Source organism: Mixophyes fleayi, chromosome 3, assembly GCF_038048845.1.
Source record: "Mixophyes fleayi isolate aMixFle1 chromosome 3, aMixFle1.hap1, whole genome shotgun sequence".
Lineage (NCBI taxonomy): Eukaryota > Metazoa > Chordata > Amphibia > Anura > Limnodynastidae > Mixophyes > Mixophyes fleayi.
Window position 1 is genome coordinate 104,259,404 of NC_134404.1, and position 23,023 is coordinate 104,282,426.

The 23,023-nt window shown below is 41.1% G+C and overlaps 1 protein-coding gene across 1 annotated transcript in view; it reads right to left on the reverse strand.

Moving 5' to 3' along the window:
• Positions 1 to 23,023, reverse strand: part of WDR49 (WD repeat domain 49) — a 109,150-nt gene that overhangs the window by 54,331 nt on the left and 31,796 nt on the right. Inside the window, exons 6-7 of the mRNA XM_075200567.1 lie at positions 20,239 to 20,387; positions 17,264 to 17,497 (exon numbers count right to left, since the gene is read on the reverse strand). Coding sequence (XP_075056668.1) covers positions 17,264 to 17,497; positions 20,239 to 20,387 — 383 coding nt within the window. The remainder of the gene's footprint in view (positions 1 to 17,263; positions 17,498 to 20,238; positions 20,388 to 23,023) is intronic.

The following is a 23,023-nucleotide window of genomic DNA, read 5'->3' on the forward strand; positions in this document are numbered from 1 at the left end:
GGCTGCTTACGTCAACAAAACAAAAATCTTAGGACACAAAAATCTATATTTCGGCTACACCCTCTATGGGTGACTCATAACAAAATATGCACTTTTTTTTCCATTTTTTGTTTATTTCTGAGGTAGACATTAACATAAAGCACATTGGTTATATTGAGCAAAGTATCGCACAATATGTTTACAGACATTAGTACGCTTAGATAAATGTTACAATCGAATTGCATGTCCCAATAACATGTACAAAGAGCATTTTGGTTTTTTTAGCATTTGAAGAACAAATAGATACTTGCATGAGCACAGAGACACAAGCCAGCACCCTCTGACGATTCCTGACTAACCAGATGAAATTTGTTCAATCGGAGAAGTATGCACTTTTTAATATAACATTTTCAAATTACTGTATTCATTTAGTGTTTTTATGCATGGTACGGTAAAAGTAAATGTATCTGACATGCATGGTTTGATAAAAATAGATGTACTTCTTGCAACATAAAAGTGAATGCGTCACACATGTACCATGGTTAGGAACATTATGATTTATCCTCCAACATATCACACAAAGAAACTTAACCCACCCCAAAATTGCCAGTGACATATTGTGCAGAGAATCCACTGCCACAAATTGTCAGCCATATATTGCACAGAGGAGTCTTCCCCCAATTGCAGGTCACATTTTGCATAAAGATGCCTCCCAATTACTGACTATATATTACACAAAGATCCCCCCATTCAGGACCAGACTGGCCATCTGGCACTTCTGGCATATGCCAGAAGGGCCGATGGCTGTGTGGGCCAGTCCGGCTACCAGCACTCTCGGGTCCCTGCGCTTTATGTTCCGCACGGCTGCGCGATGTGACGTCATGCGCAGCCGCGTAGGAGCCCTCAAAATGTGCGGTTTAGCTGTCGAGGGCCCAGAGTGAATGCCAGCAGGCTGTTGAGGTAAGTGTTTTACATTGTCTTTTTATTTTTAGTATTTGAATTCCTTTCGGGAGATATGGAAAATGGTGCAAGGGGGACAGGGACAGTTACTTGGGGGGTGAACATATCTGCAGGTGGGGAGTGAGTGAACATGGCTGCTGAGGGCGAGTGAGTGAACAGGGCTGCTGGGGGGGGGAGAGTGAGTGATAACAATGCAAAAAGTACTGTAATATTATTATTATCTGGAATAGAGGTGGGCCTGCGTGCTTTAAATGCCATTGCTGATTTTTAGTCCCAGTCCGCCCTGCCCCCCTTTACTAACCATAAATTGACCAGAGAGTCCTTCCCCCTTGACAGCCTCCCTCCATTGCCTGGATCCCCTTCCACTTAGCTGATTTTTTTTTTTTTTTGATTGGTCACATACATGTGCTGCCAATTTGGCCACAGAACATGTCACTTAGCCAAGCACATGATCATCCTGTTTCTCCTTAAAATTAAAACCATATTTAAACTCCCCAGTCTAATGTATCACATAATTGGGCAGGAGGTATGATCAATTGCCCCCGTGGGATGCTAGATGGAGAGAAATGAGGAATAGCCCTTTAAAATCAGCTTTTGACTTTGATGCAGAGCTTGGCAGTACCATTGTTGGTGTTTAACTACAATGCACAAATGTGTGTATGCTAAAGATAGACACAAAGAACCTCATTTAGAGTTAGGAGCAAACCTAGGTAAAAGGTGTATTTCCCCCCCTGTACAAACCATGTTGTGATGCAAGGGATGTAAATACATTTTATTTGCATGCTGGGAAAATACTGTCTGATTTGCATATAGCTCAATAATACTGTTCAGCCTTATTTTTACACAGCGATTTAGAGTTGAGCTAGGACACGCTCTCTTATAACTCTAAATCCACGTGCACATTTTAAATATTCTCCCCCTGCAGCACAACATGGTTTTACCCTGGTGCAAAATTGCTCCTTTTAAATGGATTTATGCCTAACTCTAAATAAGACCCAGGAAACTGAACTATATTACAGCAGCTGACAATCACATTTGAGCAAATATTTGGGTGAAGAGTGTCTGGCATAAAATTTTCTTTCAGCACCCAGACAAATGTCCTAACGTTCCTCATATTTTGGCTACTTTAGTTAACAAAGTCCCTACTTTTTATTATCCATTTGTACCTTCTAGTAGGAGCTACAGTCCCACAACTAGATAGGTTTTATTGAATTTGTTGCTGTCTTCTACAGCAGCTCATGAATAAATATTTGCAAATGGAGAACGTCTTCATGACCTGGTCACAGTAGAAAAGCTATTATAATGTGATCTTCATCACCTGGTTTTAAATGTTTGAAAGTCTGTGATGGCTCTTTTCCCAAAATCAAGGGCGGTCTGTTCCTCCGTCTGCACCTACACTATTCCTTTAGTTTAATCATTTTTTTCCACAGTGGAATGCATAATACATTATATGTATTTTTTTCCAATTAAGACAATGGAAAATATTTCCAAGTTTGATCCAGGAAAGAAAGATTCTTAAACGTGTAATATATGATTAAACAAACAAAACGACCCTCTTTCCCTGACCTTAGTCACCAACTGCAACAATGGACCGCAGTAAACTGGTTAACCATTAATCTTCAAGGTTCATGTGAAACAAGCTTGAGAAAGATTTACCGAGCTATTAAATGGAAAGGGTAAGGCAGTTCTGTGAGCCATAGCACTGACACATGAAAGAAGCTGCTGTTTACTGAGTAATGATTTTCTATTCTAGTGTAGACACCCTGTTTTTATTTCCAGCAGTTGAACTATTTAATTATAAAGCCAAAACATATTCTTATTGGTGTCCATTTGGAAACAAAGACACTGGTAACAACAGCAAAACTGTTCTGCACTGTAGAGCTAGAGAAATAAGGGGGTGTTTATGAAATAAGTACAAGTTCTTTTTTGACTTGACGTAAATATAAATAGCAAAGACCACTTAGTATCTATATTATACCTGTTTAATACAAAATGTAGTTGTATGGTAGGTATACCTTTTACATGCAATATTTTTCAATTATACAGGACATACAGTGGAGGCCATTTAGCTTTGGGTGCGCTGTGCTCCTCGATTTGAATAAATATTCCTAGGAGTCCGACAGGGCGCACATGTTTGGACACTTTTGCCGAGGAACAGAGGGTAGGAGTTGAGAGGAGTGGACGTGTTTCCCCTGAAGTATGGAAGAGGTGCACTGTTGCACCTTATAATACAGAGCAGTATTGCAATGAGGTGAAGGGTAACATTTAATGGGGCGTACCTGGCCATAGCTGGCTGTTCACTGGCTAAAAAAGGACTTGAATCCTGCAACAACTCATTGCTGGTGGAGATCAGGTACCATCCTATACTCACTCCTCACAGAGGCTACCAGCCTACCTGGGCTGTCACCCCAGTAGTTCTAGTATAATGGGATCCTTAAGAACCCTGTGTATTTCATGAAAAGAAAAAATAAAAGATAACATACATACACAATTTTCAAATAAACTTTAATTTAATAAATGACACCCTCAAACCCACTTTCACCGATTATTAAATAGAAAATAAATTCTTCTTTTAATCTTTAGTGATCCGTCATAGTCCATCATAGTCCAAATGGGAAAACATCATCATCATCATCAATGCCTTGCATTGTCACACCTGTGTCTCTTCTTGGCCCCTAAGTATCCTGAAAAGCTTTGTTATGATAGTACTTGGGCCTTGCTCCTTTCCTGTCTCCCCAGCACCTTGTATGTCCTACAGTCAATTTTCTGCTCTGTTGTTCCTTTGTCTATGTTCTGCTTATTTATTGTTCTTAGTTGTATACCTTCATTGTTTTGTCTTCTTCCAAACCAATTAAATATTCTTTGATTACATTTACCTGTCTCTGATTTGCTGCCTGTTTGAACTGGTATGTATACTCACCATGAGATTCCTCTAACCCGAATAATCTAAACTGTGCAGTGGATACTTCATACAAAGTATTAGTCCAATTGGAATATATCTGTTGTTTGTGACGCTTGCCACAGAGAAATGGAAACATCTTTTGGAAAGAACACGTCATCCCTTTACCATCTTCATGGACCATAATAATCTCCAGTTTCTTCAGACAGCATTTTTCTTTTCCTACAGTCAAGTCCATAAATATTGGGACATCGACACAATTCTCATATTTTGGGCTCTATACACCACCACAAAGGATTTGAAATGAAACTAACAAGATGTGCTTTAACTGCAGACTTTCTGCTTTAATTTGAGGGTATTTACATCCAAATCAGGTGAACGGTGTAGGAATTACAACGACTTCTATATGTGCCTCCCACTTTTTAAGGGACCAAAAGTAATGCAATTGCAATAACTGCAATTTTTCTGGTCACCCTGACATTGAGTCATAATTTCCTGAATGAATCCAAATTGAAAGTTGATTAACAATGTCCTCATCCTTCCTTATCAGTAAAACAGTGGGGATGCACACATCTTTGGAGATATTCCTCCTTGTAATAAGTTCAGTTATCTGGGTCATAGTAGACAGCTTTTAGAAGCAGGGCCGGATTTACCGTTAGGCAACCTAGGCACCTGCCAAGGGCCTAGCGGCTCTAGGGGGGCATAGCTGGGGGGGACAGGAACAATTAAAAAAAAAAGTGATGGTGAAGAGGCACAGAAGTGGTGATGGTGATGGGCACAGAGGTGGTGATGGGCACAGAGGTGGTGATGGTGAAGGGCACAGAGGTGGTGATGGTGATTGGCATAGAAGTGGTGATGGTGAAGGGCACAGAGGTGGTGATGGTGATTGGCACAGAATTGGTGATGGTGAAGGGCACAGAGGTGGTGATGGTGAAGGGGCACAAAATTGGTGATAGTGATTGGCACAGAGGTGGTGATGGTGAAGGGCACAGAGGTGGTGATGGTGAAGGGGCACAGAATTGGTGATGGTGATTGGCACAGAGGTGGTGATGGGCACAGAGGTGGTGATGGTGAAGGGCACAGAGGTGGTGATGGTGAAGAGGCACAGAATTGGTGATAGTGATTGGCACAGAGGTGGTGATGGTGAAGGGCACAGAGGTGGTGATGGGCACAGAGGTGGTGATGGTGAAGAGGCACAGAATTGGTGATAGTGATTGGCACAGAAGTGGTGATGGTGATTGGCACAGAAGTGGTGATGGTGAAGGGCACAGAGGTGGTGATGGTGAAGGGCACAGAGGTGGTGATGGTGAAGGGGCACAGAATTGGTGATGGGCACAGAGGTGGTGATGGTGAAGGGCACAGAGGTGGTGATGGTGAAGAGGCACAGAGGTGGTGATGGTGATTGGCACAGAGGTGGTGATGGTGAAGGGCACAGAGGTGGTGATGGGCACAGAGGTGGTGATGGTGATTGGCACAGAGGTGGTGATGGTGAAGGGCACAGAGGTGGTGATGGTGAAGGGCACAGAGGTGGTGATGGTGAAGGGGCACAGAATTGGTGATGGGCACAGAGGTGGTGATGGTGAAGGGCACAGAGGTGGTGATGGTGAAGAGGCACAGAGGTGGTGATGGTGAAGAGGCACAGAGGTGGTGATGGTGATTGGCACAGAGGTGGTGATGGTGAAGGGCACAGAGGTGGTGATGGTGATTGGCACAGAGGTGGTGATGGTGAAGGGCACAGAGGTGGTGATGGTGAAGGGGCACAGAATTGGTGATGGTGATTGGCACAGAGGTAGTGATGGGCACAGAGGTGGTGATGGTGAAGGGCACAGAGGTGGTGATGGTGAAGAGGCACAGAATTGGTGATAGTGATTGGCACAGAGGTGGTGATGGTGAAGGGCACAGAGGTGGTGATGGGCACAGAGGTGGTGATGGTGATTGGCACAGAAGTGGTGATGGTGATTGGCACAGAAGTGGTGATGGTGATTGGCACAGAGGTGGTGATGGTGAAGGGCACAGAGGTGGTGATGGTGAAGGGGCACAGAATTGGTGATGGGCACAGAGGTGGTGATGGTGAAGGGCACAGAGGTGGTGATGGTGAAGAGGCACAGAGGTGGTGATGGTGATTGGCACAGAGGTGGTGATGGTGATTGGCACAGAGGTGGTGATGGGCACAGAGGTGGTGATGGTGATTGGCACAGAAGTGGTGATGGTGATTGGCACAGAAGTGGTGATAGTGATTGGCACAGAGGTGGTGATGGTGAAGGGCACAGAGGTGGTGATGGTGAAGGGGCACAGAATTGGTGATGGGCACAGAGGTGGTGATGGTGAAGGGCACATAGGTGGTGATGGTGAAGGGCACAGAGGTGGTGATGGTGATTGGCACAGAAGTGGTGATGGTGAAGGGCACAGAGGTGGTGATGGTGAAGGGCACAGAGGTGGTGATGGTGATGGGCACAGAGGTGGTGATGGGCACAGAGGTGGTGATGGTGATGGGCACAGAGGTGATGGTGAAAGGGCACATGTAATATTGTGAAGGGGCAAAAGTGACAATGAAGGGGCACAGTGTGATGATAGAGGGACAAAAGTGACAAGAGCACATACTTGGATTTATGCGTATTATTTTTGCAAACAACTTAAGTAAGTATTTCTGCCCTGACTTCAATATTTATTAAGTTGTTTTAAAAAACTACTTAAAAAAACGGGACTGCTTGGTAATTATTTAGGGGTGCCTTTTTCTGCAGCAGGGTGGCCTTGCTCTTTTCACATGTTAGGTACGCCCCCAAAGATGCAAGCCACGCCCTCACCTCCTTTGGTGGCACATGCTTTCATATCTACTTAACTATAGGGGTATATTGTAGGCATGCGGCGGCACATGCTTTCACTTCTACGTAACTATAGGGGTATATGGTAGGCTGCAAAAATATAGTGCTATGGATTGTTTCAGTGAGGGGGCCCAAAAACAGTATCTTAGTATTTACCATCTGCTTTTCTTCTCACAAAGCTATTTATCATCTCTCTCAATGGTCTGCCTCCTCACATTGAATCTGATCAATGTGTTTCAAAGCTTTGTGCAATTTGTTTCAAAGCTTTGCAAAAATTAGGTATAAACTTGGCTTTTCTTCTGTGTACAACCCCTAGTTTAATGGTCTGAATAGCACTAATCAGATCCTAAACACTGCTACCAGACTTATGCTTTGAATACAGAACTGATCTCCAAGACTTATGGAAAGAAACTCGTAATCCTAGGATCTGTGAACTGGGTGTCCTGCAGCAAATACCTTTTTGCAGGGGTACCTGGAAAGAACGGAAATACATTTCATCTAGAGATGAGCGGGCTCGGATATCTGAAATCCGAGCCCACCCGAACGTTGCCGATCCGAGCCGGATCCGAGACAGATCCGGGTATTCCCGCCAATTGCAAAACTGAAAACCGAGGCTCTGAGTCATAATCCCGCTGTCGGATCTAGCGATACTCGTATTCTATAAATTCACCGCTAGCCGCCGCCATCTTCACTCGGGCATTGATCAGGGTAGAGGGAGGTTGTGTTAGGTGGTCCTCTGTCCTGCTATATCTCGTGCTGTGCTCTGCTGTGCTGTGCTGTGTTCTGCTCAGTCCAGTGGTGCTGTGTCCTGTGCTCTGTCCTTCTGAGTTCAGTGTTGCTGCTGGGTCCTGTGCTGTGTCCTGTTCAGTCCAGTGGTGCTGTGTTCTGTGCTCTGTCCTTCTAAGGGCATTGTTATTTCCCCATTATTCCCAAGTTATAAAAAAATTTAAAAAAAGTTATAAAAAAAAAAAAAAAAAAAATTATAAAAAAAAGAAATTAAAAAAAAATATCCAAAAACAATCCTGCAGTATAAGTCCATTGGTACTGCTATATTACAAAGTTCACTGATTCAGCAGTATAAGTCCAGTGGTACTGCTATATTACAAAGTTCACTGATTCTGAAGTATAAGTCCATTGGTACTGCTATATTACAAAGTTTACTGATTCAGCAGTATAAGTCCAGTGGTACTGCTATATTAGAAAGTTCACTGATTCTGCAGTATAAGTCCATTGGTACTGCTATATTACAAAGTTCACTGATTCACTGATTGCTGCATTGGATGCTGTCACAATAGAAAAAATGGTGGAGGATTATTTTGCTGACACCATCCAAATAGACATGTCAGACAGTCCATATTGTTACTGGCAGGAAAAAAAGGCAGTTTGGAAGCCCCTGTACAAACTGGCTCTATTTTACCTGAGTTGTCCCCCCACCAGTGTGTACTCGGAAAGAGTTTTTAGTGCAGCGGGGAACCTGGTCAGTGAGCGGCGAAGGAGGTTGCTTCCTCAGAACGTTGAAAAAATGATGTTCATAAAAATGAATTATCAATTCCTCAATCAAGTACAGCACTGCCCTCCAGATAGTACAGAGGGACCTGTGGTTGTGGAGTCCAGCGGGGACGAATTGATAATGTGTGAGGAGGAGGAAGTACACACTGTAGGGTGAGAGGAATCAGAGGTTGAGGATGAGGACGACATCTAGCCTCAGTAGAGCCTGTTTAGTTTGTACAGGGAGAAATGAATAGCTTTTTTGGTGTGGGGGCCCAAACAAACCAATCATTTCAGCCACAGTTGTTTGGTAGGCCCTGTCGCTGAAATGATTGGTTTGTTAAAGTGTGCATGTCCTATTTCAACAACATATGGGTGGGTGGGAGGGCCCAAGGACAATTCCATCTTGCAACTCTTTTTTTTCTTTGCCAGCTCTTTTTGTGGGGGTCCAAACAAACCAATAATTTCAGGCACAGTTTGGTAGGCCCTTTCGCTGAAATGATTGGTTTGTTAAAGTGTGCATGTCCTATTTCAACAACATAAGGGTGGCTGGGAGGGCCCAAGCACAATTCCATCTTGCAACTCTTTTTTTGCCATTATGTGACCATTCAACAGTTGTTTGAAATGAGCACAAAGTAAAACAAAGTTAAAACAAATTCAACAAATTAAACCAAAAGTAAAATGCCCTGTCATAATCAAAAACAAGAGGTATTGATGTGCTAGAACTACTGTAGTGTTTATAAGTTATAAACACTACACTTGAAAGCTTGAGCCTTTAAATGAAAAAGTCACTCTTCATTGCACAAATATTTGCAACAGGGACAGTTTTTATGTTAACAAAGTCAACAAATAACAAATAACACTTCGACCCTGTCTGTCTTTCACATACTTGATGGGATCTCAATGATGAATGCTATGTACCATGGTCGTCTAAAACAAGAGGTATTGACGTGCTATAACTACTGTAGTTTTTATAAATTATAAACACTACACTTGAAAGTTGGAGGAGGTATTGTGGTACCAAATTGGGTACCGGGGCCACTCCACTATGCAGTCCAGATAGAGGCGTATCAGATATTAAACAACGTTGACTGTTGCTGCCAAATCATAAATTAATGAAAATGACCTGTCATCGTCAAGAACAAGAGGTATTGACACGCTCGAACTACACCCTGTATATGCTGCAGAGGATGTAGGAGCAGGCAGCTTTGCAGTGGAATTCAGACCATTTGAAGGCGGAGGTATTGTGGCCCCGGTACCAAATTGTGTACCGGGACCACTGCACTATGCAGTCCAGAAAGCTACCCCGGTGAAGCGTTTTGGACTAAAAACAATATTGTGAGGTGTGAGGTGTTCAGAATAGACTGGGAATTAGTGGAAATGATTGTTATTGAATGTTTTTGAGGTTAATAATAGCGTAGGAGTGAAAATAAACCAAAAAACTTGATTTTAACACTTTTTATGTTTTTTTAAAAATAAATCCGAATCCAAAACCTTAAATCCGAACCAAAACCTTTCGTCAGGTGTTTTGCGAAACAAATCCGAACCCAAAACCTTAAGCAAATCCGAATCCAAAACACAAAACACGAGACACCAAAAGTGGCCGGTGCACATCCCTAATTTCATCCTGCACCCCTGGTGAGCCAGCGGCAACCACTAGCAGGATGATGTGTGCACAACTTGTGCCTGTTACAGACAGAAGGATCCCTCCTATCATCTGCAATGTAGACCTTACTGTTTTCTAACTCTATATTATTTATGGTTCCTTTTTCCATTTACACACACAATTATTATAAAAAAAAGGTTTATCTTTCTAACCAAACATACTCTGATTTATAGAAACATGCAAATTGTTTTCATGCAAGATAGATGAGAGGTAGGAGCCCTTACTACAATTTTGGAATATACAGGGTGTTTCAAAAAGATGGACCTGATTTGAAATCGCTATATCTCTATATGCAACCACAAACCTCCTATGCATTAAACTCTTATCACTTGAAAGAGCGGGGAATAGAGTTTCAAATGACTACCGCTAGATGTCTCTCCCAGAGCACTAAAGACTACTGTGCAGATTGCCCCCCTGGAAATAATTTGAATACAGAACTGATCTCCAAGACTTATGGAAAGAAACTCGTAATCCTCCTATGCATTAAACTCTTGCCACTTGAAAGGGCCGGGAATAGAGTTTCAAATGACTACCGCTAGATGTCTCTCCCAGCGCACTAACAGCCCCTAGCTTCAGTTGTTCGCAAGCTGACGACCCCGCAGCAAAAGGAATTTTACGTTCTGCAGTTCAGCAATACTGAATTCGTAAATGCGGTGCAGTGTGCGTTTCAACGGCATGAGAAAACAGGCTGTTTATGTAAGGGGAAGAGCACTGGGCGACCATGCACTTCAGAGAAAACATAAGAAGAATTCAAGAGAGTTTTCTGCGTAGCCCACGCAGGACCACTCAACATGCTAGACGAGAACTTGCGATTCCTCATACGACTGTCGTGTGTTAAAGCGACATTTAGTTATCTCGAAATGCTGCAGAACTGGTTCTTTCCACAACTTAATGAAGATTCCGATGACTTCTTTTTTCAGCAGGATAGAGCCCCACCACATCGGCTCCTGCAGGTTCAACGCTTTCTAAATGACACACTGCCTCAACGTTGGATTGGTCTCACGGGACCCCAAGATCTCCAGGCATTACACCCTGCAAGTTTTTCTTGTGTCGATATGTAAAAATAAACAACTGTGTTTTTGTGCCACCAAAATTACGGCAGCGGTGATATCAGTGGAAAAAGACACTCAGAGAGGCGTTTGGGACGAGTTCAACTAGCTTGATGTTGTCTGTACAACAGGTGGGGGGGTACAAAGAGCCTTTATAAAATGGTTAGTAAAATTTGCTAACTCATTAAACCGTTTGTAACTTTTTCTGTAATTGTAACATGTTGCCATTGTGAAAAATATTGCTTTGAAATTGGGTCCATCTATTTGAAACACCCTGTATTTCATTTTATTTTACAATATTAACCATTGGGGTTTTTCTTTTAATAAAACTTTTAGGCGCTTGTACAAAATAATAATCAAACTGTCTATATTTGGTAGTACACATTAATCTCCCCCAAAAAAATCACAGGGTCAATTTACAATGACACGTTAATGCTGTCTGCAAAACTACAACAATTGCAGGGGCTACGATGGCTATGGGCCCTGGATGTCAAGGGGTCTTGCGTATGGTCCAACCTCTATGATAGCCCACGCTCCGCTCTTCTAAGGTCCGGCAACTGTACAGTGAAGAACTTTCCGTTCCAGAACTGAGCCTTTACTTTTTAGATTCACAAAAGCTATGGAAGTTTCTTCACTGCTTCCATTTTGCCTACTTTTTATTTTGGTAAGAAGAGACGAACTTAGGGTGAATATTTTAAATTACTAAATAAAATGTTCATAAGATTTAGACGACTCTCTCTCTGTATCTGTATATACTACAGAACAGTATCACTCATTTACTTCCCATGAAAACAGAATTCAATGTGTACATAAAGAAATGCACAACGTAATTGAAGGGCCATATGGTACCTAGCAAGGTTGTCTAAATCAATCACTTGGATAACCACATAAAATTACATGCAGTTAGACATGGTTTATGACGCCAGTAGAAATTTTGCTGCTCCCTTAGACATCACTTTAATCCTTTTGATGGGCACAATTGGAGAAGAGAACTATATTTTAAAGACATTATTCTATCCTTCACAATGTATAGTACTATGCTGTATGTAAGGTTGTGTGAGTGTGCAGTGCCATCTGATATTTCAGTATATTACATGAAATATTACACTGATATTAGTCAGTGTCAGTTATTTGTAATAGTTTGTTATGAAATAAAGCTGCATACAATTATTCATGTACCGCTGTTGACAGTAAATTGTACACTGTACAGTAATTGTGATATTCTGTTCTGTGTTATAGTTGTGATGGTGTTGAATTAGCTAAATTAAGTAACAGTACTGTAAGTTGTACCTGGGCAATCAGTCAAAGCTACTGAAATTCACATACAGCGCTGTATTCATAAACAGGATGAACAAACATCACACTACTGTAAGAACAAACATCACACTACTGTAAGAACAAACATCACACTACTGTAACAGGAGAGAGGCTGAGTAATGAACAGAATACAAAAAATGTACATTGGACCTCATTTCCAAAGCACAACTGAGTGTGCACCTGAAATCACCAAAGTGCCTATATCTATCACCTGGCAAACTTCTGCAAACTAGAAATGTGGCCAGATTTGCGGCAGGGAGGGGGAATCTGAAAAGTTACACTGCGCAAAAGTGTAAATATCACATTAAAGTCACACCCTCCTTCCGCAAAGTAAGCAATGCCATAAAATATGTTGTGATTTGTTGCGCCCATCCTGTTTTACAGAAATGCATTGTACTTTGTTACATTGCTTGTGTTTCATCAGGGTGGGTGTTAACTGTTGGGGAACAGTAATGTTCAAATAATTACACAGATTCTCAGTGGGATTGAGATCTGGGTCATTCCAGAACAATCATTAGCTTATATTTTCACCAATCCAATGTAGGTTTTGCTGTACGCTTTGTGTTGTCCTGCTGTAATATACATTTTGTCCCCAGTCCTAGGTCTCCTGCAGACTGCAGTAGTTTTCCTCAAATAGTTCTCTATTTCTTGTCTCTATATTTGACAAGATTTCAAATCCCTAAATCAGAGAAACAACCCCATAACATCATGCATCATTATCATCACTGTGCTTCACGGTAGGGAAAGTGTTGTTTAAATGACACTGTGCACTGCCACAAGGAAAACCTTGGCGGTCATCTAAAGGGCCAGGGTTTAGCGGAAGAGGCAATCTAGGAGGGAGGGTGCCCAGGGTGCCTTTGCTGGCCCTGCTTGCATCGCACATACTGTCTAGAGTAGAAGCTAAAGTGTTTTTGCCTCATCAGACCATACATAGGTATATGGGTCCTACACATGGCTGCCGACAAACTGTAGGTGAGATTCCATTGAGTTCTCTTCCAATGGTTTTGCCACCCCCCCATGTACATGTATTTTTGTGAAGTGATCGACTTGTTGACCCATTGGCCATTATTTACCGCCCCTACCAAGAAAGACCATGGATGTAATTTCCAAGGAGCACCCAGTGCACACTGAAAAACACCTTTGTTTTGCACCAATGCACCTCGCCATATCTACACACTCCAGCCTCTGCAAACTAAAAGTGATGGGTAGGGAGGAAGTACGATCTTTAGAAAGTTCACTGTGGAAAAGTCTCCACCAATTTCATTTGAATAAAGCCTTCATTTTTGTTGTAGTAGTAATAGTAGTCAGTTTAGCCTTATTTATGGATTAAAGAAATCATAGGAGTGACCGGACATTGCAAATGTTTTTCCTATGCACTTTTGTGTTTGTGAAGTTTTTCATTGGTCTATACAGAGTGCACTTAGAAATACATCCCTCCACTGAAGGCCTATACTGTAATGGAACCCATTCAGCAGAGGTCCATGATGTCACCACAGAAGTGCCTTGAAAGTTTTGCGTGTCGTAAATAACATCCTAAATGTTAAAGTCAACACGTACGTCCCAAGAGGTTATTGCAGAAAAATGAAACAACAAAAACTAGTTTAAATTTTTATGCTGGATATTCCTTTGTTCCAAATCGATGTAATGCATACCTGCCCACTCTCCCGGAATATCTGGGAGACTCCTAAATTCTGTATAGGTCTCCCGGACTCCCTGGAGAGAAGGCCACTCTCCCACAATTCTACCAGCTTAGTGGACAGGATGGGAGCCTCCGTGACGCGATTCAATTCTTTGCATTGGGGGGCAAAGTGAAGAGATTCACCGTGCCCCGCCGCCTTCGTCCTCACGCTTCACCTCCCTTCCGGGACCTTACAGAGTGAAAGAGTGTAAAGTTGGTAAGTATGATGTAATGTTACACCTAAAATGATACAGTCCATTTTTTACTTAGGACACTTATTGTTCTTCTAAATCTTGTGAGGATGGATTGAAAGATTAATTTAGCATTTATCCATAGTACAATAATTACTAAAAATGTCAGCGCTTATTTGGGGACAACTAGCTGCACTTTACGGTTATAACTGTATCAGCAGCATTGCGCACAGGTTAAGACAATACACTAGAACATGGGCAGGAAGGTGTTTCATTGGCCACTCATCAAACGACTTATTCCAGTATTGCTGTGGGTCACAATCAGGTTGAGATGAACTCTGGTAGGTGTCCACGATCTTGTGCCCGTAAGTTGCAGAATTGAGTCGCTCCATATCCTCATTTGTTTTATAAAAAAAAACTGCTTTATCCTTCCTATCAAAATAAATTTGCTTGGGGGATTGTTAATAGATTTATTATTTCCACTGGAAGGGAGTGTTGGTGACAGTTTGTTGAATATGTATGTTCATTATTACAAGAGATGTTCACTGACCCCTGTGTTCTGGTTTTGGTTTTGGATCTGGATTAACTTTATGTTTTGGTAAAACTGCCCTTGGGTGTTTTGGTTTTGGACCATGATTTTTTTCTAAAATCCCTTTTTTTTTTTACTAAAATCACATATTTTTGCTTTTTTTCCCCCCTACATTATTATTAACCTCAATCACACTAATTTCAAGTCATTTGCAGTCAATTTTGACTGCAGATTTAGAAGAACAAGCCTGCCAAACCTATTATTTCTATTTCAGCAATGACAATTAGCAATGGAGCTCTCCTCTTTGTGTGTTACCTATATAACACAGTACAATGTGACTGCAGATTTAGACGACCAAGCCCGCCAGACCTATTATTTCTATTTCAGCAATGGAGCTCTCCTGAATGTCACTGGAGACTTTAAAGAACACTGCTACCCCTCCTCTTTCTTTTCTACCTATGAAGCTGCCCAACTGCACTAGAGACTGCCAAGAACTGTGTTCCCCCTTCTGTGTTCCTCTGTGAAATGGCGCTGGATCGCGGTGGAGAGCGGTACTTATAGAATCCAAAGCTTGCGAGATCCAAGATCCGACAACGTAACAATGATGTTTTGCCTCGTTTTCAATTCCGAGGGCGCACGAAAGTACTCAGATCTGCTAAGTTCAGGTGTGTTCGGTTCTCGGGGAACCAAGCCTGAGCATCTCTAATTAGGCTGTTGTGAATACATTGACACATTTTTCTCTGACATATTTTCCCTTCTTGCTGCATGAATGACTGTTGAGTTTAGTGTTTTTACAAATACACCGGTTGATATCACAATTTATTTCTATTCCTAGGCAGGTAATGGTGTTATTAACATGTACAGAATTTGTTATTTGGCCAGTCAGTGCGTTTTAACAAATACAACGGTTAAGATCACAATAAATTGGCTGCATATATTTACATCTAGGAAGCAAATGGGGCAAATGACAACTACAGAAAACAATTGCAGCCACTGTGTAGTTGCTATGGTGTAAAGTATATAAAGATAAGAATGGAAAAGGTAAATCAGGCAGACAATGCTGCAGTGCTGTTTATACAGCTATGGAGTAAATGTAGGGCACATAAGTGTTCAGTAGTATGGGCTATTAATAGTCATTCATAGACACTATCACCAAATACAAGGAAGAATTAGTGTCTGATTGCTCCTTTATAAGGCAATAGACAAGTGATATATTTTGTTGCTTGCTAACTGGCTTCTGTATATTGTAATCAGTATGGTTGGAATGATTCTTTAGTGTTGGATGATTAGTTGTTAAAACCTAATGTTGAAAATGATTGTGGCGTACTGTTACAATGTCCAAACCCTGGAGCCAGGGAAGGAACAGTGCATCACAGAGTCATATGGCAAAATGTGTGGAAGGGCCCAGTGATTTCACTCTAACCTCTGCTCTGCTCTTTTTCAGGCAGTGAATCGGAAGCTTTGGAGGGATAGGAGCGGCCCATAGCTGCCGCACCCCCCCCCCCCCTCCCCCACTGCCTGGAATAGGGACGAAACATAAAAGTTTCGGCTTTAAAGACATGGCCATTTTAAATGTCCCTTGCAAAGTTACCGAATGTCAGCGACTTGCAAAATCTGCTGTTTAATGCATTTACCCCAGGGCCCCATAGCAGCAGCACCAGCTGCAGCGGCTGTAGTTCTGCCACTGCCTGGAAAATAACTAAAGAAGCTGCTGCAATAATTCAGATGTTGCAATTCAGGTATCAGTGTTGCACAATGTCCTGACTATAGGGATCTCCATCTCCTATTGTGAGAACAGCTGTTACCTGGCCATCCATGTACTGCTACTCATTTATGAGTTTTCCATTGCACTGGAAAGATTTTCCAGATGTGCTTTCAATAGGATAAGCCGCTTGTCAACAAAACCAAGGACAAAACAACCCCTAAAACTTCAGGAGTGGGTGCAATATCTCGCAGCGATCCAAGACCACTTGAGTTTGAAGATCTTGTGGACCACACACAGCAACGACTGTAAACATTTGCTCTCTCTGCCCAGCTGCCCCCCTCAACAGGAGCAAACTCCTGCTCCTCTGCAAACGACAGCATCTTGCTCTGCCAATCCATGTGGTTTGGCAGGAATCTCGGTGCACATGTTGATGTACACAGCTCTTAAGACGCTGTACCAGGGCTGTTTTGCTCTTTGTCTGCTGTCTAATGGCTGAGGGCTGTGGTTTTAGCTGTTGGCGATGAAGAGGAGAGAAAATTCTGCATGACATTTTTCAATCATATTTTCTACCTTTATGCTTCGTATATTAACAATAAAAATGTATACAATTATAATTTCAGGGACTAGTTATCCTTACAACTTTTAAAGAGCAGAAGAATTGAGAAACAATATAATGACTAACAGTAAAATGGTAGATACTGCAGTTTTCTGGTTCATTGCCCACATCTGTCTGGAGCAGGAATACAGCAAATCATATAAAGAGCTTGTCAATAGCAATCTGCAACACCCTGGACAATGATCACTACTGGACAAAGATCAGGACTCACTAACTAAACCAATGATTTGCTATTGATCTGAAGTAACTCTATAACTACATCTGTCTGTGGTATTCAGCATCTGCTTCCACTGACTCTCGCCCCTAGTGACACCTGTGATAACCTCAAAGTAAAACACATCTGCAACTTGGATTTCAAGCTTACCTGCTTGAATGTAGTGTTGTACAGCACACAGGTTACTGGCTTCTCGTGACTTGTGATTCTTTTTCTGGTCTCCTGTTTTATCTCTAAAACTGACAGCTGATTGTTGAAAGATAAAAAGAGACGTCCATGGGGCTCATAGAAATAGAAGGACAATTGAAATTCTTGCGTTTTGGGGAAAACTCCGGCTATGCGTTGTATGCACATCTGATGATGAATATCCCATATCCTCAGCACCTGAAAGATATGTTATGCTGCAGCGGTAAATCATATGCACGCTTCTGGCAACAATTCCTAGCACTGTAGCCCATGAATATGTCCGATGCGCTAGATTGTTGTTTTTTTTCTTTAAAATAATGTCTATTACGCAGCACAAAATAATAACACTTTTAATTAAAAAAAAATTGGATATATATATACCGTATATACTCGAGTATAAGTCGACCCGAATATAAGCCGAGGCACCTAATTTTACTACATAAAACTGGGAAAACTTATTGACTCGAATATAAGCCTAGGGTGGAAAAGAGCGCTAAATTAAAAACCTAAATGAAAATGATAGGTTCAATCTATGAAATCATTTCTAGCTAGAGGACAAGGAACATTCATAAATGATTATGAAATCATTGGGTACAAACTAACTTAAAAAATAAAGGGGGGGGGGGAGAGAGAGAGAGAGAGAGAGAGAGAGAGAGAGAGAGAGAGAGAGAGAGAGAGAGAGAGAGAGAGAGAGAGAGAGAGAGAGAGAGAGAGAGAGAGAGAGAGAGACTTTCAATGCATACTGTGCATATGATGCGTTTTTATAGAATATCTTAGCAGCATACAGTTGTTCTATGATAGCAATATCTAGTGTCTCCAAACCTATGTAGCCGAACTGCATTATCTGCTTACCTGTCAGCCGCCGGGAGGGAACATCAGTATAGTGAGCTGCCGCTGCTGAGATCAAGACAGATGAATGGAGAAGGCAGTGTCCAAAAGATGCCGCTATGCCGTTATTCCTGACTACAGGTGGAAGCGGACGTAGGGTGAGATTTTTTGTTACCTACCCGGCAGTGGAACGCATATGCGTTCCAACAACAGGAAGTTCGGCATTTGGAACGCAAGTTTGCGTTCCAAATGCCGAACTTCCTGTTGTTGGAACGCATATGCAGAAGTTGACAGCCAGGGACCGGACACCAGGTAAGTTCACCCGTGTATAAGCCGAGTGCCCTTTTTCAGCATACAAAAGTATGCTGAAAAACTCGGCTTATACACGAGTATATACGGTATAACATCTATGTCACATCCACTGTGTGTATTTTTATGAGAACAAGTTCCGAAGTGTGCAGCAGAACTCAATTTTGATATGAAAAAAAGCTTGAATGGGCAGCACGGTGGCTAAGTGGTTAGCATTTCTGCCTCACAGCACTGGGGTCATGAGTTCAATTCCCGACCATAGCCTTATCTGTGTGAAGTTTGTATGTTCTCCCTGTGTTTGCGTGGGTTTCTTTCGGGTGCTCCGGTTTCCTCCCACACTCCAAAAACATACTGGTAGGTTAATTGGCTTGTATCAAATTGACCCTAATCTGTGTGTGTGTGTGTGTGTATGTATGTTAGGGAATTTAGACTGTAAGCTTCAATGGGGCGGGGATTGAGTGCGTTCTCTGTACAGTGCTGCGGAATTAGTGGCGCTATATAAATAAATGATGATGATGATGATGATGATGGCATACACAATGGTTGAATAATGCACATCTCTGCGTGTATCAGAAAATGGGGACAGAAGAACATCACTGGCCTAAAACAGCACCATAACGTAACATGCCTGATCATCTAAAAGCATGAACATTTCCATTGGCCATCAATAAAAAAAACATATGAAACAGTGAAGCATTGTTATAGCTTTCGTCTTGGTATATAGAGCACTTTTAATATTTGTTTTATTATTAACATTAAGTAACATTATTTTATCACTACTTTGCCTTCATATCAAATAACAACCTTATTTTGACAGAGTGTTATTTGCAGATGAAGGAAATTGTCAGGTTAGTCATACCAAATACATATATTACATAGTTGCATTTTGGAATTGGTTCAGATGCATGCTGAATTACTGCATGGTAACAATTATGGTCACAGTGTAGATAATATAGCATGTGTATGTCATAGTGCCCCCTCCACTCTATCTGGGTGCCTCTTTTATTTATACCACTACAAAATGCCACATATACTGCCTACTCTATATTAAAACTAAGATATAAGATAGGAATAGTAATTCTACAAGCACTGACATACCCAGACGGTTAATGGCAGACCCAGCTGGCTGTGACTTGTAGTTCTACAAGCTAAAATGGGGTTTTCTTACTTTCTGACACTGGGCTGGGTATTTCTAGAGGGGATGGCCCCAGCACAATTTTTTTGTGAACCCCACTCTCTAGGGTATTCAGCCCAGTCGTGAACAGCTTGGGGTTGGTTGTTATTATGGCAGGGGGATCCCTGACGTGTGCCCCCCTGCTATAGAGCCACCCACCCCGACTGGTTTCCCTAGTGCTAGTTGCAGTAGGCTGCAGTAGGCTGGCAGCGCTAGGGTTAATAGTGTTTATATAGGAGGGGCCACGCTTTTTATTTTTTATCATTCCTCTGTTATTCACATTATACAGCCGACGGGGCCTGCTTCTGTATAGCTGCCGGACCTGCTTGCATTGCCCGCTTAATGTCAGCAGTGTGATTGTCAGCATTTTCAATGTCAGCAATCACACTGTTGGCATTTCTTACATTTAGGTATTTCTATTGTCGGGATTTATTTCCTTTCACTGTTTCTAATGTTAGATATTTCTTACTTGTCATTATTTTATATGTCAACATTTTACTGTCACTGTTATCAGTGTCAGCATTTTCGTTAAAGGAATTTCGTACCCCGCCCGTGTTGTAGTATATCCAACCATAATAGCTGTACACTCTACTGGCTTATTCTAAGAAAAGATTGGTGAAACACATACCTTGTCTTTAGAAAAACTAAAAAGCTGCTTGCGACTGGCAATGAATTTGACAGTAATCACACTAGCCATATTGCCTTGAAGAACTCCAGTAGGTTTGGAGATAACATAGGGGTTCCATAGACAAATCTTGTTATCAATTCCAGCAGTTGCTACAATGAAAAAAGTCAAAACAACATAGTTCCTTAGTAGTAACAAATAAGTGTAGCGTTCACATATTCTGAAAATACATCAAATCACACATGCAAATAATAACAGATTAAAGTCGGAAAAATATGTCCTATAAATTGTTTTTATGTATTAATACTGACAAACAACATAATATTGCTTCTCTTATATTATCAATGCTGTAATTTGCCATAAATACTTGTATAGTGTATGTTATATGTTTGTTAAAGGTTAGTTTTTCATCAAAAGACGATATAATCACGTACAGGGGTCATGTCATATTGCTGTTAGTGGTAGAGAGTATTAAGGTGCCCTGTCCACCTATGCTGCACTCACTTTAATGTGTATAGATGAGTCTGCCCAACAGTAGCACCCTTTAAATTATTAAAAACTTTGACATATATAAACACACCCAGTACATACGCACAGTGGATGCAGCCATTTGGTGAACTGTTCAGAGATGTTGCCTATAGCAACCAATCAGATTCTAGCTGTCATTTTGCAGAATGTACTAATTAAATGAAAGATATAATCTAATTGGCTGCTATAGACAAAATCTCCTCTTTTTCAAAACAATAGTTTAGTAAATATACCCCACAAACAATAGTCTTAGTAATGCAATCACCATGATTACCTTTCCAGTGCTGGTTTGCCCTGTACTATGTTCATGTGCTCATAAATTCATGGGAAAACAGATTATGAATACACTAGGAACCAGCCTTTTTTGCCAACAGATATATGTTAAGAGAATCTGTGAATGACTCAGTGATCTTAATAATTCTTAGAGACTTCACAAGTTGCATTCTTACGTATGAATATAGCTTCTATCCATAAAATGGCTGACTCCACTGTAAGTGACAGGTGATCTTTAAATATTAACAAAATACATGTGAAAGTCAAGTGGAGAGTTTTTATATATTGATATGTGGTATGATTGTGAAGCTATGTTTATTACAGTGAAAATTTGTGATATAATGTTTTTGATAGTATAATTTTCTTTCCTGCTCTGTCCTACCTACCCCCTCCTGCCCCCCCCCCCCCCTCATTCACCACATCTTGTTCTCTCTCCATTGTTCCAGAGATGATTTCTAACCCAACAAAAATCTTTACCCATCCTCATCTAGTATATACCCCTTATTTCCAGCATGCATTGATTGCTTATTCACATCCTAAAGAAACCACCTATTGAACAATCAAATTGGTGTTGCTCTAATTACTTTATATTTAGTTTTTTAAATCTTGATTCCACATACTGCTCTTACTGCAGTATCTAATATCCACTCATTTAAAAGTCAGCAATCATTGCTAATTACTCTGTGCCTATTCCACCTTTGATACAGCTGCTGTCCCCTTCACATCACACCCCCACTCTCTTCACACCATCTTTACAATATGACACTACTAGTCTACTCTCCCCACTCATGTATTGTTCACTATTATCTATTATTCAATGCACAGAAACTGAATGACAAGACCATAAAAAATTACCGACCGCTTAAGAAATATCCACACTTTTTTTTTGCATTTCATTTTTTGCTTATTTTGGTTGGAAAACAATAGTCAAAATTTCTTATTTGACTGTGTTTGAAATCTGAATCATCAAATGTATAACTATACAATATATAATGACGTTGAAACATTGTGCATAACTTGCTCTACCGCCAGTTTTACAAGGATCATCATCATCTCCCTGTGTTTGCGTGCGTTTCCCCCGGGTGCTTCGTTTCCTCCCACACTCCAAAAACATACTGGTAGGATAATTGGCTGATATAAAAAATGGACCCTAGTCTCTACCTGTCTGTCTGTATGTATATGTCTATGTGTGTGAGTGTGTGTCTATATTAGGGAATTTAAACTGTAAGCTCCAATGGGGCAGGGACTGATGTGAATGAGTTCTCTGTACAGCGCTGCGGAATTAGTGGCGCTATATAAATAAATGATGATGATGATGATGATCATCATCAACATTTATTTATATAGCGCCAGCAGATTCTGTAGCGCTTTACAATTGATAACAAACAGTAATAAAACAATACTGGGTAATACAGACAGAGAGGTAAGAGGGTCCTGCTCGCAAGCTTACAATCTATAGGACAATGGTTTGATACACAAGGGTAAGTGCTATATCATATTGAATATTTGTCTTGCTAGAATGCAAAGGTTGCAAAGTAATTAGTGGGCTGTGTGATCAGTCACAGAACTATGGCGGTCAGAGAGTTGCTGTCTTGTGTAATATAGTAACCTAGGGAGATTAACAGGGTGGTAGAGGAATATTATAGGCTTAATACACATTGGAAATAAGTAAAGATCTATACAATCAGTTGGTGAAATTGCTTCCATAGGGTAAAATTGGGGACATTAAGGAAAAACTGTGTTGAGTATAAGCTGTGTATTTTGTGTGCAATGAGTTTTAATATCAGATGGATCATTTTTATAAAATTTGTACAAATTATGTCATATGAAATGGATGATTGGATTATAAATATTGGACTATATTGATGTTCTCTGAATGTATGTTCGATGTAAACTTATGTAATGGATGAATATTTAAGTGGATTGCTGTTTTAAATTAGTTTCTATGTATATACTGCTACTTTTACGTCATGGGTATTACCTTTTC